Source organism: Notothenia rossii, assembly GCF_949606895.1.
Source record: "Notothenia rossii genome assembly, chromosome: 5".
Taxonomy (NCBI): domain Eukaryota; kingdom Metazoa; phylum Chordata; class Actinopteri; order Perciformes; family Nototheniidae; genus Notothenia; species Notothenia rossii.
The window spans coordinates 18,096,011-18,114,013 of NC_136903.1; the positions used below are offsets into that span (position 1 = coordinate 18,096,011).

Below are 18,003 nucleotides of genomic sequence, written 5' to 3' on the forward strand. Positions count from 1 at the left end.
CAAGTTGAAGAAAGAAAGACAGAAAGAGAGGCAAACGTGTAGCCGTTTTATTTACTCCACAGTTGGTACAGTATGGATAGTCAGCCTTTAGAGAGGGAAGGACAAAAGGGCCAGTGTCTCTCAACTACCAATGTGTTAATAGTTTATGCAAAATAAACAAATAAAGGCAAATGACGCTGAAGCTGCTGCATTGATATCACCCTCTGAACCACACACAAACGACATCTGTAACCAGAAAAACAAAGCAGCAGACAGATGGAAGGGCATAGTTTGTTATTATATCTTATCGGCATCTAAAAATTCCTACGTATACAACAATAACATCTAAAATGCTTTTTGTCCCTTTTTGTTATGTCTTTCAAGGAGACATGTTGGAATTAAAGCACCGTTAATATACTTTAATTCTCTTTCAAATGATTTAAATAGACTTTTCTGAATACAAGTGAATACTTCTTCAACTGTTGGGATAGGGTAATGTGTTATTAATAAGTGAAGTCACCAAAGGAATTTCAACCTCTGGTAAAAAAGAACATCCACAAACCCGCTGCACCCTAGAAGAAATGACAACTAGTAGCTTAATATCTTTAAAATAACTGCATGAAAAACGATACAGCCAAGAAACATGATATTACATAAATAGTTTGTTCTGATGTCAGAAAAGAACGCACTGCTTAGTCTGTCTGTGTGTGTCAAACAGGCTGCAGGATATATTGGAAAGTCTGGCACTGTCTTTTATATTCAAAGAGGCATGGGACAGCTGATCTGGTTGTCCCAATGTCTAATCAAAAAAGCACAAGCTGTCTCTCATTCTGAAATCTGAGAGTGTGTGAAGATATGTAACGATGCTACAAGCCCCGACACTCGCCTTGAGAGCTGTGTATGACATACTGAACCCGAAAAACTCAATCAATTCCAACCTGCAGATCATAAGGATATTACGTTTCAATATATTATATGACCCTCTTCTGAACTGTTTTTAAAAATGCATGACCCTACCATTGGGCCGAAGTTAAACAGGGACTTGGACCCTCCCCCAAATTCTTCAATATACCCCTTTTCATAAAATCGTAAAAAGTCCCTAAGGCAAATATTTAACTGACATGGTCCAGACAGGTAGACTAGCTCATTTCTTGGCAGAGCAACTTTAACCTCAACTGAATATGCCTTTCTAATACCCGGTGCTCTATACTGCAGCCATCCTTCACTCCGCAAATAGCCTGATCTAAAGACAAGGTCTCTATAATGAACAGAGGGGATGTGTTTGCACTGGCCCGTGGACAATCCTTCAGCCTGACGGAAATGAAGGGCAAACACTGCACAGATTCATGGGATTTGTTAGCTGGTGAAAAAATGCACAATTTCAGAATGTTTATAAGACTGGAAACCACCTACATGGATCAAAGTCACATCCGCATTTACTATACTCGAATTACGAAAATCACACAGCTGTTATCAACGTGTACCGAGCGAACATCCCCGTTTCAAGCTGCTTTTTTTCGTCATTTGGGAGGATGAAATAAAACACCATGGAATTCACGTTACCTTTCTGGCACTGCGTGGAGGTCCAACAGCGGTAGTCGTAGTTGTCATTAAACGACGTCCTCTGACAAAGAGGGTTATCCTCCATGATGCCCGGGCAGACATTGTCACATTCCTTTGCCTTCTTATTTCCATTTATAACGTTGTTCAACCTAGCATTCATAATAAGGGACCAGTCCACAGAGTTCAGGTAGCAGAGCTCAGGGTTCTTCTCAATCCGCACGGCTCCCCGGGTGATGTTCCTCAGATTGTACAGGCCGATGTCCTTCAGGCTGGTCATCTCGTAAATCACCAGGGAGTAGTCGTAGAAGAGATTTCGCCCGCGGATTACACTCAGGTTGGGGAAGAGAATGCTGAGGCTGTCCAGGCCCGAGACGCGAAACAGCAGCAGGTAGTCGGTGATGACGGTCAGCTTTGGGAAGCTCAGGGAGCGGAAGACCTCCTGGTTGATGTTGTTGGTCTTGTCGTTGATGAGGAGGATCTGCAGGTAGCCCTCCACCACCGTGCAGTTCTCCAGACGCTTGAACTCGCTGATGTCATTCCGGATGTCGATGCTCGGACCACAAACTGGAAGACAAAAAGAGACAAAACATGAATGATAAATGTTCTTAACCACACATGTACAATAAAAAACAATACATTGCACAAGTATGAATGTGTGTGGTGGGGAATACAGCAATGCTACATATAGATTAGCATGTAAAATACTTCTGCCAAAAGATTTTAATTAGAGTAATCTTCATGAAGCATATAATCCTGTTAGTCAATATGTCATACATACAGATAATACAGAGCTCACGAGAACAGCAAAGTGAGCGTAGTGATAGGAAATAATGTTTGTAGCTACATTGTCTAAAAGACGTTTGTCTTAGGTAGGCCTTTGGATCATTAAAAGAGAGATGCTATCATCAGGGCCTGCTGAGGTAAATATATTTTAAACAAAGAGGTGTTATTGTTTCACGATGAGGTTTACATGTTGATAAACTCTTGTACTCTCATCTTATTAGACGCAAATATTGTGTCACTAAAATGTTGCTCCGTCACCTCAGATAACCCCAGCGTTTGAATTAGCCATTCCTCTGTGCTCGGAAAACAACATTTGAAACCACAGAGCCTGGAGCGCGACACACACACACACACACACACACACACACACACACACACACACACACACACACACACACACACACACACACACACACACACACACACACACACACACACACACACACACACACACACACACACACACACACACACACACACACACACACACACACACACACACACACACACACACACACACACACACACACACACACACACACACACACACACACACACACACACACACACACACACACACACACACACACACACACACACACACACACACACACACACACACACACACACACACACACACACACACACACACCATTTATTATTGATGACAATCGACTTCCATCTAATCGTGCCTATCAATTACTACACCTGGGAATGAATGGTAGATTATATTCTCATAATGTTATTGTTCTCTAATGCAATGGTTCCATTACTTATTTTGTCTGATGTGCTTTCCCCGCACTGACAAATTAAATGAGCAGGTTCTCTATTTATCGACACCGCACATCATTTTCCCACATGTGTTTATCGGAATTGATTTCAAACTGGTTCTTATTTCACACTATTAATAATGTTAAAGTGGATATTTTGTTCTCTATGCAATTGAAATGTTTTTGCAGCTGTGTGTTATAGGAGGGTTTCTTCTAGTTAACATTCATAACACATATTCCAGTCGTTGAAGTATTTAATATTTAACCATTGTTTGAGCTAACTCTTTACTTTCAGATAACCAGTTTAAGCATTTAGCCATCATTTTTATTCAACTATTTGACTATGTATTCATTAGGCCTTTAAGCTAATTGTTTAAGCAATTGATGTTATTTAACTAATTAACACTTTCTTTCAACATTTAGCTTTTCACCAACTGTTTAAACAATGTATCAATTAAGTTTTGCTTTTTCACCGTTATTATTTCAAACATTTAATTTCCGATAGATGTTTCGACTTTCCGGCTAGCTTGTTTTGCAGTCCCAATTGTAACACAGTGTTCGAGTGTTAGAGATGACTCAATATGTGGGTATATTTAATAAGTAATTTCTAGTTAGTTAGTCATTTATTCTTTAAATTCTTAGTTTTTAACCTTTCAAAATACCTCCAAGCACCTCTACCACCTGAGGTTCAAGCACTGTTCTAATGCCACTGACAGAAAAGGTATCCGGTAAAACTGATTAAAGTCCCTAAAGTTCCTTACAATACATTTGGTAAATGAATTATGAAACAATAAATGAGTTATGTAGTAACAGAATAGGGAAATCCTCCAGCTAACAGGTTGCATATTATTTTTAAGAGTCTAAAAGAAGGTTCGACAGTCGGCACACGAAATGCCTTGACATATGAGCTCCTTGCTTAAACCTGTTATGTTCTTACAGAGGCTTAGGACTCCATGGCAGTGAGCGACACCGTCACAGTGCCTGTTCAAAAACACTCTGATCCTTGTTCAAAACACAAGGGATAAAGCAAAGAAACGGTTACTACTCTCAAAATAAACACCGTGCCACCAGTGCCGTTGTAATATGGCGTTGTATAAATAAATCATTAAACAATAGAGCATGTGACCATTGTACCCAAACATATGACAATGACTTGTATTTGTTTTCAAAATGACACTGGGTAAATTCACTTCAGTGGAAACAAAAAAGGCCATGTTTGAAGTGTTTTCTTTAAACTTTTTCAGCTAAAAATAGGACCCGCATTGTTTACAGGGATGAATGGGCTATATTTGCTCCTGGCAGGGTGTTTCACACGTCCAAATTTAGAACGGAAACGATTACTCCACCAGAAAATAGTATTTGCCTCCAATCAACACCAATGCCCCTGGGCTCCCCTTGTGAGCCATCGAGCTGCATGTCCTCTTTGTTTCATTGAGAATTTTCTCCCAGCTTCTCCAGCAGCCGGAGAGAGGGGGAGGAGGGGTGGAGCCACTCAAACACAAAGACTAATTTGTTTGTTAGTAAAGAGAAACTCTAGGACGCACTTCCTGATGAGGGCATTAATCAAATTAGGGTGCGTCTGGCCAGAGAAAGGGAGAGGGGGGGGAGGAAGAGATACTGAGACTGAGATGCCATTTACATTTAACATTTGCATTTACGCACCGTATGCGTTTTCAAAAAAGTCTTCCGCTCACACGCATTCGGCTCAATTAACGTGTCCGTTCACACAAGACCGGACCCGCTGGAAACGCTGTAGTACATATGCCGGGCATGTAAGTGGCGCTGCTGCCGCCACAAAATACACCAAAAGCAGCGAAGAAGACCCCGGAGCATGGTTGCCCTTCTGTTTATTCTCCGCGGTGGATGGCGTGTGCTCCTGCTGTAAATCTCTCCGGTAGTCCACCAGCAGATGCAAAAAACCCACCTCTCCGCCTCTTCCAAGGGACGAGCAAACCATGCGGCAGAGTTTCCGTTAGAATTTTTTTTGCAGGCAAAGTATCAACGAAGCTTACATTATACAAATGTAATGCAGTATACAGACTGTTTAGCTTATGATGATCAGCAGCCCTATGAGATCATTCTCTCAGTGTATCATCAGTAATACAGAGACACACACACATCATTTAAATAAGAGTTTTTTTAATTGAATTATTGGTTAAGAATAAACATCTTAAAGTAAATAACAATAAACAATAGCCCTTAACCCTGAAAGGCCCCCAGTTGTAATTTTAAAACATTACTTTAAGCTATCTTAAAAAAAGTCAGTAAATGTTTTGTTTTTTTAAAAGACTACATTTACATAGTCAAAAGGTCCTTTTGTTCAGCCTCACAATGCTATTGGGTAGTAAATGTGTTTATAGGTCCTGCCCTCTGGCCATACACGCCAGGGATTTTGGGCCCCATGAAAAGATATCACATTGGGCCCCACCACCAGGCCCAGGCCACGCCAACCAATCACAGTTGCTGTAACCACACCTCCAGAACCCAACCGACTAATTTATGCTTTAAATAACTCTACCTGTACATGCTTGGATCTATCTTGTAGTCCAATACTAACCGCACAACATTTACTGACACTGAGCTGTGAAAATATAACACTGTGCAGACGTGCAACATTCTGCTGCCGTAGAATTCACTATTTGATATAAGACTAACATTCCTGACGATAGATCTCAATAGTCCTCTTTTATGGCGTAAATGCATTTTTAATAACATTTTTGAATGGAACATTCTCAACATGAATGCATAAATCCAAATAAATATAACTTGAATATGTGGAAAAATACTGTGTTTGAAATGTGTAATTGAAATTAGATGTTCTTCTTATTTTTATATATATATATATATATATATATATATATATATATATATATATAGTATTGCAGTCTCCCTTCGGATATGTTAAGTGACATGGCATTCAACACAATGCTGCTCACCTCCTTCAGTTGGGAGAAAAGGTTCAGGTTCAGCATTGTGGGAGGACAGGGCTGCTGAGCCTAGAAATGGATCTGTTGGTCATGGCACCAGGGGGAGGAACAACTGATTTAGTATGAATAGCTGCTAAAAATGTACCTGCTTTTATTAAATGTCAGCTTAAAGATTATCGGGTGACATACTGTTGCCCTCACTTGTCTTTCTCTCCTTTCTTTTCTCTTTTGAAAGCCTGACTTTGTTTGTCGTTGAGACATGGTATAAAACTACACAGGTAAGTACTAGCATCCCTGCTCCTCACATGCTCTCACTCTCTGCTAGAAAGTGCCAGCGGTGGTGCACCGCGTTTGGAGGCAGGACCAACCATTACATGTAAATAGAAAGGGGTGTACAGAGGCTTAGGATAATTAACCTTTGGAAGAAAATAAGTTAAATGAATTGTGAGTTTAGAGAGTACATTATAAATATAACATCCTATTAATGTTAATTCTTGATGAAAGGTTACTTAAACATTTTTTTCTTAATGTTCAAAAATTGTTTGGGCCCCCGTGGTGAGGGTGTTTGGGGTGGCCAGGATTCAGCTGGTGGTGGCCACGGCCCCAAAATCTGTGGCGGAAAATGTAAAACGGGGCCTCTCATATGATGCACACCTGCACACTTTTAAGACGGTTTAAGCGTGCCGTGCCGGGCCCGTTTTTGGTTGCATTTCCACAAGACGTAGTTCTGTCTAGCGGGTACTTTTTCACAGTTTTCTGGTTCTCCAAAGTCGAGGTCCTATTCGGGCCAACAACCGGGCTGAGTATGCTAAACTAGTGAGAGAATCGCTGGCAACTAGGGGTGTAACGGTTCACAAACATTTCGGTTCGGTAAGTACCTCGGTTTTTAGGTCACGGTTCTGTTCGGTACATTTTCGGTAAAGCAGAAAAGATTATCACAAAACATAAAATATTTATTGGGTTTTTGAAATTATTATTTAAAGGTGGGGTAGGTAAGTTTCCGAAACCGGCTCAAGATACAGTTTTTTTTATATTCCATGGAATGCTCTTAACATCCCGATAGCAATGAATGTCTTAAGTGCTTTGACAAAAAATCCATTAAAAAAAATGTCATCTGTGGAAGCCGTAATACTGTAAAAACTACAACCAATCCGTTTAGCCGGGCCGGCTAAACGGATTGGATTGCCGCCCTGTCTGTCAGCCTTGCATCTCGTGTACCCACAAATGTATCTCGTGCCCTCAGTCGGCGTGCCGTCATTGGGCGTGCATTGCAGCAGTACTTCAATGACTTGCCAGCAACAGGCGGCCACTTTCACCATGGCAGAGTTAGGTTCAACATCGTCTACGGGTCGCAAAAGAAAAAATGTAACTGAGCAAATTAAGAACAAAAAGAAAGTGGAAACTAGGAGAAGTCAAACCAGATTCAATATCGGAGTTGCTTTGGCTGTGTAGTATTGCTAACCTAGATGTGTTTAACTTTGCCTGACAAGTAACGTTACTGCAGCCTGCTCTCGCGGAGGAGGTGCTCTGTAAGGAAGTCTGAAGGAAGGGGCGGATTCTTTTTGGCTGTGTACTTTCAAATTTTAGTGCACTAGAGCCGGTTTCTGAAATGTACCTACCCCACCTTTAACTATGAATAATGTATTCATTCAAATAAATACAAAATATAATAAAATAAACTTTAAGGTGCAGCATTTCGATGAACTGAAATAATCTGTATTTGAACTTTACTGTACTAGTACTCACAAAACATAAACTATTAGTTTTGGGTTTTTAATTATTATTAAACTGAATATTCACTCAAATAAATACAAAATATAATAAAATAAACATTAAGGTGCAGCATTTCGATGAACTGAAATAATCTGTATTTGAACTGTACTACTAGTACCTAAGCAGCCAGCTTGACATTATGACTTGCTTGTCAATGTATTTTCATGTTTTTTTAAAGAAAGATTAACTTGTCCATATTGCTTGCCGAAAGGGCAGATCTGCTGGCACTAACAATGTTTCCTGCTGAGAACACCCTCTCGCTAAGGCAGTGGTTCTCAAACTTTTTCTGTCAGGCCCCCCCTTTGGAGAAAAAAAAAAGTCGGGCCCCCCCCACACAAATAGTCAGGCTCAGTGGCGGCGCCAGAGATTTATTTTGGGGATGCTGTGGGGTAGCTTGACGTTTCATAGAGGGTGCTCAAACATTTAGGGTTTCCCATTAATGTACCGGTCGCTACAGTGGAATTTTCTACTGCAACAATCCCCACGCAAATACACAGTGTACCCACGACTGTTACAATGAAGGCTCGATAATCAGCTCAAGGCATATAGCTGTAAGCAGGGTTAAAGTGCTATTTTTATAGGTTGTGTGTGGACCTCACTTAGGGGGGTCCGGGGGGATGCTCCCCCGGGAAGATTTTTTTTAAATATTGAAGTTAAAAGCATCAATCTGGTGCACTTTCAGAGCAAAATGAAGAGATCTATGGATACATCTCTCAACACCTATATGAAACAGAACTGTAAATAGATTTACTTTTTCTCTATGGATATTTTACAAACCACCCTTTTAAACTTTATTCCTTTTTTACTGTCATATAGTATTTCATACCTGTTTTTCATTTATTCTCTTATTTTTTTATAACTATAATGATCATATAAACGTGTGCCTCGGAAATAATTGTTTACATAAATGGTGACCAAAACGTTTGAGACCCACTGATATAAAACTGAGAGAGTCCTTTAACTCACTGAGTCTCTCAGGAGAGAATTCTTCTCCACTTTGTTGTTGAAAAAACTCCCTATATCCGTTGGTGTAGCTCGCTAGCACCAGAAGCTAACAAAAACGATCTCCGGTACCGGTGCGCTCTCTCTCGCGCACACAAAATGGCTCGTTCGACACACACACACACACACACACACACACACACACACACACACACACACACACACACACACACACACACACACACACACACACACACACACACACACACACACACACACACACACACACACACACACACACACACACACACACACACACACACACACACACACACACACACACACACACGAGCTTTAATGAAACACAGAGACACAGACGTAATAGTACTGTACTGCATCATATTATTTTCGAATCAATAATTTTTCAATTTATGAATTGTTTTTTTTCTTTTTCTTTTTAATAACCATTTTTCCTCCTGGTCTCTCGCGCCCCCCCTGGCATGCCTCTGCGCCCCCCAGGGGGGGCGCGCCCCCCACTTTGAGAACCACTGCGCTAAGGACAGAGGTAGCAGATACAGCCAGGTAGCGCTTTGCTAACAAGGCAACATAAGGATATTTGGCGTTTGTAATAGCTTTGGAGTGGTGGAGGCTTAAATGCTAGTGGGAGTTGGGTTTGCACTTTAGTCATTTTTCTTTTGGTACCGGTGATATTCACGTTCGGGTGATGCCTTTTCAAATGAGTGTGCAAGTTTGATGTATTGCCAGCCGCGTAACCAATTTTAGTTGAACAATGCCAACAAACAGCTTTGGTTCTGTCCACCTGTCTTTGTCCCTCATCCTTGTACGTAACTGCGAAACCAAAATGTTCCCAAACCGGAGAATTGAATGATGCTGGAGGATTTTCGAGCTCAACTTTATCTGCGTTCGCCATTTCGACAGTTCCTCAAATTACTGACTAAATTTGAACGCATCCCTGTGACCAGCTCTCATAGTATGCCTCTCATCCAATGAAATAATTTGCTCGCTCTATGACGCGTTGAACCGGTTGAACCCAATGTGAGCAAATTACTCTGATTGCTGCGACGCAGCACCTGAGATTACTTCCAAAAAGTTTTCCGAATAATTTCGGTATGGGTACGTGTACCGTTACACCCCTACTGGCAACTACAATCAAATTAACATATTTGACCGTGAATTAATTGTAATACACGTTTCAAAATGATGCCGAAGTAACAACATACTGATACCGGTTAGTAAAAACCATGAATTAATGCTTTGACAAGTCTGCAGACAGACGGCAGGCGAAAAGCCTTTTAAAATGCGTGTTTCCTGAATGGAGATCGGCTAAGCTAACGTTGTGTATGCTCCGACCGTCCACACTCACAACAACGGCCTATACAGACATAAGTAAACCAGCGACTGTATTCACCATGACACAGACAGTCTGTGGTTTGTACTTGTTTAACTTTTGTCTAGTTTCTGAACAGATATGAGGAGATGAGGAGCATTGAAGATGACTTCACGGCTCCGCCTACACTGCGTTAACTTACTATAGTTACTACCCCAGTTCCTAAACTGTAATGGAAACGTAGCATAAAATTAGCCTGGCCTACCAAGGCCTAACTCTACCGTACTAAGCCGTGCGAGGCCCTGCAGTGGAAATACGCCATAAGGCAGTTAACATATTTCAGGGTGTCGGATAATCTTTTATCCTTACCTAAAATTGATTTATACAAAAGAAAAACTGCTAAAGAGAAAGAGAGAAGAGACAAGAAGAGGAAAGGAATGCAGAGAGAAAAACCTCTTTGTGATTCCCTTGTTGTACTCATTAGGGATGTTAAGTTCCAGGAATTCCAATCATTTCCTTGGAAAATAATTGAGTAGGATGCTGCCTCAAACTAAGCCTCCAGGCTACTCTGATTTTAAACAACAATGCTTACCTAAAATGTGGACATCAAACCCCTTTATTTATAGATAGATAAGCAGGAAAAAGAGGGGCTCAAATTAAAGTTCTGATTAAAATAATGACCGAGGAACGATGTGGATATTTCAGCCAGTTTCCACAGAGAGAGATAAGCCTTGGTCTCTCCCTCCTGCCTCTCTTTGCTCTTCACACTGCTGAGTAAACACACATATCTCCACAGTGTAATGGGATCTATGGGCTCATGTTTAGGATTGATAAACCTTGACCTGGCCCTCCATGGAAATGTCATCACACAAACGCATACACTCACACCTGAGAGAGCACACACAGTCAAACACAAACAAAAGTCTTTCTTATTCAAACCAAGGTCACTGTTTATCTTTACCTCACATAAACTGTGAGTCAGTAATCTTTGGCCGAAAGAAGCATGACTTTCAGACCGCATTATGTGTTTAGCAAAAGGCCACAGACTGAGCAATGTTAGAAAAAGCGCATAATTGTATTCCGTCCGATACGATTTACTGTAACTTCCAGAAAAGGTGATTAGGGAGACTCCTCTGATAGTTGGAGATCTGTTAATGTATATGTACAATACTGATTATTGTAGAACGTATTTAGAATAAGTATTTCTACTGAAAAAAAGGATTTGTATTCTTTAGCATTTAGATTTTTAATCAATATACTAGGTATCTTTTAAACATTATTTTCTTTAAAATGTGTTTAACAAATATCAAACAAATATGTCTTCATCTGTGTGAGAGACTGTCTGCACAGTGTGTTCTACTTGACCTCAAACTGAACAAACAAAGATTTCTGGTCAAGATGTACTCTAAATATAGTATGCATCTTTCATTCAACCTTTATTTCAACTCCTACCACATTGAAGTTGAGACCTAATTCATAATGTAGTTGTTAAAAACAACAATAAATAAAATTAACTGAATTATTGGCAGAATTAAGAAATGTTTAACAAATAAAATGTGACAGATGAAGAATTGTTTCTAAATTATGCATTTTAAATGTAAAAAAGAAAGCATTGAAATGTCATATGTTTGGTTTGGCATCAACTTTCTTAAACAATAAATCAGTAATAAATATTTAGAAAGAATGATTTTTATCAGCACATTAAAATGTTCCAATGTATAGGCTACTACATTTTTTAATTTTTTTTATTAGGTTAGATTTTTCAATCTAACATTTGGCTCTTGTTTCCAGTCAATGACAAAACATTGGCTTTTACTTCTAAGAGTTGCATTGTGCTTGAACAAAAGTTAACAAACAAAGGTAACACAAATAAGAATACCCTACTGAACCATAATAATCAGCATCAGAATGTTCCAACTGAAACCCGGTGGTAGTTCCTGCTGTGAGGAAGCTGGTCACCGTGCGGTCATATCCCTTCACACCTGCCACATCAACTGGCCCTAATCCCCGGCATACTGGAAGTCATCTGACCAGCGGTCTGGTGGCCACTTCCCCTCAGTGGACCTTACTTCAAACACTGTGGCTCAGATTTCACCAAAACCTCAAACAGTAACACTACACTCTCCATCATAACAACTCTCACACAAAGACTCCCCCTCTCCGAAAATAAGGGGAGAGGGCAGGAGGTGAAATACTCCATGTGTACATGCACACTATAGCCTGTTCACTATAAACAACAACACATATTTTACAGTTGGATTACAGTAAAATATGGTATGCTGTGATTTTTATTACAGGTTAATGGCTGGAAGGATGTGTGGAAGCCTGCAGGAAACGCACGAAATAAGAGAAGGAAAATCGAGGTATTTTATTAGCATTTAAAATTAAATGGTGATGAATTTACTACTTTCATTCTTGCGTTGTAGCATAAAATCCTTTTTTGGATTCAGCCCAAAAATATTTTTCCTACCACTGCAGCTGTTTGGGAAAAGAAAAACAAGTTGCTCTGAGCTTCAATCCATGGCCTCTCTTGGTGTATAGGAATGAAATCCATAAAAGAAAAGTAAATAATCAAGCATTATTCTAGATGTTCTCTCTAAGGTGTAATGTGAAGCTCTAGCCTTTTATATATTCGATGCACCTGTGCTATACAATTCCATGCATATACAACATGAACCTCAAAGTTTATGGCCACATTTTTATTTTCAGTACAACAATCCAAATAACCAAGTTATGAGCAAACAATTAAAATGAAACTATGAAAAAGTTTCTCGCTAAGATTCTGAAAACACCTCTGAGGAATATTATTTGGCCTCCACTCGGGACGGATCCACATTCAGTTCTTGATGATCAGCTTTCAAGTCATACAGCAATCCATTAGGAGAGCTAACATTTGCACTCATCTCACAAACTGTACAATACTCCATGGGCCATTAAACCAGCCGCCCATGATGATGTATGTGCGGTTGGCCAGAGAATGTGTTTGAGCAAATCCAATGACGGGCCACTTGAAATAAAGTGTTTAATTAAGCATTGTAAACCTCAGCTGGCAGCATGGAGGAGCTGCAGGACAGCATTCGACTGCACAAACTAGCCCAGTGACACACTTTCACATCCTAACACAGGGCCACTGACTCAGGCTGCCACAGCACACACTGATATGCACAATGAACGCACATGCATGAACACAAAACACAGGGCTATGAACACTCACTACACTTTTCGCAGGGGGTGAGACAAGGGGGGGGGGGGGGAAGAGTGTGTGTAACCGTGTAGCCCCGGTCACAAGATGGAGTGGGGCACCTTGGAGTAGAGTGACAGCAGTCATATCTGAGCCACTTGCTCTGTCACGACAAGGAACATATCAAAGGGAGACTGTCAAACACAATGCTCGCTGACGTTTGATTATTTATGCCGCCATTCAAGTTTTCCGGAGCAACATGTCCCTTAATAAATAAAGTTAACAAGAACAGTGGTGTGCCCTCATGGAACGGGACATAGGGTGCCTGTACTCACACAACCCTGAGCCAATGTTGTTGGTGACATATCTATTTATAACCCTTGTAGTATTGGTGCCAAGTCATGAAGTTAAGCGCATTGGTCCATACTAAAGACAGCAAAAGCCAATAAAACAGCTCACAAACTCTCTACTCTTCCAATCAACAAAACCAAGTCTGTTTCTCTTGCAAGTGTATTTGTGCAGACTATTTCCAAACACCAAGTCTCTATCTCCCCTGTGCTCTCTCTCCCTTTTAGAGACTTGTTTGCTGTATACTTGCAAGCCATGGCATGGAAAGTTTACTGTGGTGAGAGTTAAAAGGGATCTTAATTGCTTCTTTTTTTTGCCGTTGACAGATTATCAAAATGAATAGGGAGGGAAGAAAAAAAGGTTCAACCCACTAATGGATATCTGTGATTTTCCACAAAGTGATGATAAAAGCTGGAAATTCTGGTGAACTAAACATCATCTCTGAGTGATAAACTGGTGAGACCATCTTGATATTCGCCAGTCTTTGTTTGCTGAACGCTTTGATGTGGAAGGTCTGATGTGTTTTACACCACAGAGCGTCGGGATCTGAGAGCAACCACTTGTCTCCCAGCCCCCTGCTGCGTTCATGGGTGTCTCTCCGGCTCAGAAGGGTGCACAGAAACGCACCCCCACATGGCTGTGGGTGGACCACTGGTCAATAGGCTTGAAAACGTTTTTTCTTCTCTATTTGAATGCTAATGGAGGTCAGACTACAAGTCTCCTTCCCATGTCAAGTTGTCTACATGCATCATCACACATATCAGACAAATTGTGAGTGACCTAGTACCCTAAAAACAAACCTATATATACATAAACAAATCCTGCCATGTCACCTTAGTTACACAGACAATCAACCAGCAGGAAAGCACAGGCTGAACTTCTGGCTTGAGATTTTAGATTGAGCACAATAATAACCCATACTTCAAGGGTGACGATTGATGTAGTTTTAAAGTGGAAGTGGTCAAAAGATATTGATTCTCGACAGAAATGCAACAAGCAAAACAAATAACAATGTTTTAAATTAAAAGTGTACTTTTTTTGTTACAATAAACCTGTTAAAAATAAGAAAATTCATATAACTTCTCATCTTTGTTTTACTTTATGATAAACATCAGACAAAATGCAGAAATTGTTTAATTTATCTATTTAATTAAGTTACTTTTGGCCTAATTATTTTTTAGACAGAGTAGGCTTGTTTTTATTATATTACAGTCACAGATAGCTTTTCAAAGAGCTGTATAGGCAATAAGAAGTCAAAAGAGAAGCAGCCCTCTTTGGTCCTTATTAATACCCAGTTATTCTATCAAAGAAATAGCCAAGAAGAAGTCTTGATTCCATCTCTATCTATAACATTAGATTAAATTATTAGAAGAACTAGACTGTAGGAAAAACATTTTTGATGAAGCAGTGATGAGCAAATTCTGAATTTCAAAACATTTCAAATCAAAGCAAGGATACTGAACTGAGTAGAAGCAAGACATTAATCATAACTAAATCATGAAAAGCAGTTAGATTTTAGGGAGTTACATAAAAAAAGATGTCTATATAGTTGGTTATTAAACCACTCAAATAAACAGAGAAATTGAGGGAGTTTAATAAGCTTGTCCAGAAACTGTTCGGAGACAAAATTGTAAAGTTATGACGTGTCTTACACAAAGTGTCATTTCATCAGTGTGAGAGCATGGAGTTAGGACTGGGTCTGAACTCCTGAATGTTAACTCTTGCTTTATTTGTCACTACATAGCTTCACACAGGGTACTATGCAGTTAACTGAGAATGTTCTCTGAAGATACCTTATCGCCATCTACAATTTAAATGGTGCTTTGTCATGGTGACCGTTAATGAAGGTGTTCGGCTTAAGTAAGCTATGTTATGTTGTTAGTGTGTGTTATCTGTATGGCCTTTTAAGAAGCAAATGTTTGTGTGATTTAGGTTTTTCATACACAGCGACGCCACACCACGAAATGCAAAATGGCCACATGGTCGTAGTAACCTTCAGCTCCGGTCCCTAAATTCATCCCCTGCTCTCTGGGTGTCTAACGTGGAGATTAAGGCAACGTGTGCTTCGTTCCTCCGACTGTTTCTGAATAAACTAAACTGCTTTGTGAAATGAGGTGATGCTGACAACCGTAAAGAAAATTCGCTTAAATGTGTTCACCTACTGACGGGCAGCTACACCACATGGTCCTCAGCTAATATGTGAGTAAATAGCACACATAGGGGAGCTCCATGATCCCTGGGATTCTCGTAGTGAGTACCTATGTTCTAGTATAAAAAGTTTCCCACTTATGTTGCTAAAAGAAATACATTATAACTCGTTACTCTTCCTAAAGCATTCATCCAAATCCTGCTGTACAAGAGGTTAAGCTTGGCTACAAAAGACCCATTGTGTAGCATATTAAGGCATTCCCTGTTAGAAATCAACAAAATATAATAATAATAAAAAGGACTTACTCTCTCCATGTGTGGACCAGATGCAGATAGTGGACACAGACAGCATCAGACCCCAAAACAAGGTCGGGCTACCCATCCGTGTGTCAGATCTCATGTTCCTTAACATTATTCACCCCTCAAAAAAAATAAAAAAATGCAGGGATAAAAAATAAAATACAATAAAGAAGGTTGTACACGTTGGCTTCTTTAAAAAAAAAAAATGAAAAAGAGGAGCAATAAATGTTTGTAGCCCAAAAAGGCTACACCGTGGTAGCCTGCAAATGAGTGGCTTCCAGGATTTGCTCTAAAAATATATATAAATAAATGTGTACACCACGTTATGACAGGGAATTCCTATGGAGAAAAAAAATACTAAAACAGTCTGCTATTTTTGCCAGTCACAGGGCACTTGGACGTAGGCTGGTATGGCACACACGCCAGTGATTTTCCTGGATAAATGATGGTAATCCCCATCTTCAGTCTCCATCTCTTGAAAACAGCAGTGCGCGTACAGTGCGATCAGGCCTGTTAATAACAATTTCAAAATGCCAGGCTAAATGTTATTATTGGCAGCCTTTGACACCATAATACATTTACGCCAGTGTCGCTCTCAATAATCCCCCGTGTGATTGAGTGTGTGAGGGGAGGTATGGGGCAGAAAACACGTCCAGATCCACAGGGGTGGTGGCTGCGAGGTTGGAAAATGAATGAAAAACCTTTTTTTGCTTATGCCATTCAACCAGCACAAGGTCTCTATCCCCACCAAGCAGTCCTGGCTCGCGGTGAGAAGTCGCTTTTTAAACCAATTTTCCAGCTCCTCGGGTCGGACTTATTTCCGCCGTCAATCGGGATTTGCAGCTGAAAGAAAACAGCAGACTTGTGCCACGCAGGAGAATGGCTCTCCAGCTCTTCAGCTAGACGACCTCGGCTGGGGTGGGAGGGAGAATGTGTCCACAAGGAGTTGCCCTTTACGAGTGTTTCGTGTGTCGCCTTTATCCTCATAAAGGAGAGAAAACAAAAACTCCCGTAGCGTGTATATCCAGGGGCTGAAATCCTCGCCCTCGGTGAACGCAGGCTGTGTCTCTGCTCCTCCGTGGAATCCTGCTGTAAACAAGAGTCGGCTCCTCACACAGATCGCTCAGTGCTACGGTAAGGTGGCCGCGAGGAGGCGGGAAAACCCGGACTGGATCCGGACCCGGGGATTCACAAATCTCTCTACACCTCCTACAAGACGTTCAGGGCCGCGTTGAAAAACAGCAACCCCGGGGGGTCTGGGGGGGAAACATCCTCGCCTGATGTTTTAATTCAGTTAAAACAAAAATAAATATATCAGCCATACAGTGTAGAAAAACTCAGTTACAAGCATTACAATTTACTTCAGTAATGTACAAAATTATGCGCATCAAAATGCTAACAAAATAACTTATTTAGCAGAATAGCCCTTTTTCAAATTTAATGTAAACTATTATTGGATTGTTGATCAGGATCGTTTAGTAATGTTAGAAATAATGTGTTGATTATAACCAAATTATTAATTTGATTCTAAAAAAAGTATCAAGCAACTTAAATGTTCAAATAAGTGTAGTGGAGTAAAAGTATAATATTTGAGTAAAGTAGGCTACAAGAGAATCAAAATTGCAACAAAGGACAGAACTTGAGTAAAGGAAGCTTACTCCTCCAGCACTGTCTTCAAGCACCTGTAGGGGTGTTAGTTACTGGTAGCTTTATCCATTCCCAACCTGTGTAAATGTAATACTTTATAGCCCTCTGTCAGAGGGAATGTATTATTATTTATATTATTTATTCTGCTGGAGAACCCTGGATGAATCCCCAACTATCAACCAGAGATGTTTCCGTATAAATCAATGGCCGCAATTATCAGACCAAAAGACAAGTTCTTAGTTGGTGGGAGAAGCTTGAAAGTGGATATCTGTAAAGTTTTTCACAAATGTGTCT

At 40.3% G+C, this 18,003-nt stretch overlaps 1 protein-coding gene across 1 annotated transcript in view; it reads right to left on the minus strand.

Moving 5' to 3' along the window:
• Positions 1-17,320, minus strand: part of igf1ra (insulin-like growth factor 1a receptor) — an 82,710-nt gene extending 65,390 nt beyond the window's left edge. The window contains 2 exon segments of the mRNA XM_079680826.1: positions 1,543-2,106; positions 16,069-17,320. Of these exon segments, the coding sequence (XP_079536952.1) occupies positions 1,543-2,106; positions 16,069-16,174 (670 nt within the window). The 5' untranslated portion in view covers positions 16,175-17,320.
• Between the last annotated feature and the right edge of the window lie 683 nt (positions 17,321-18,003).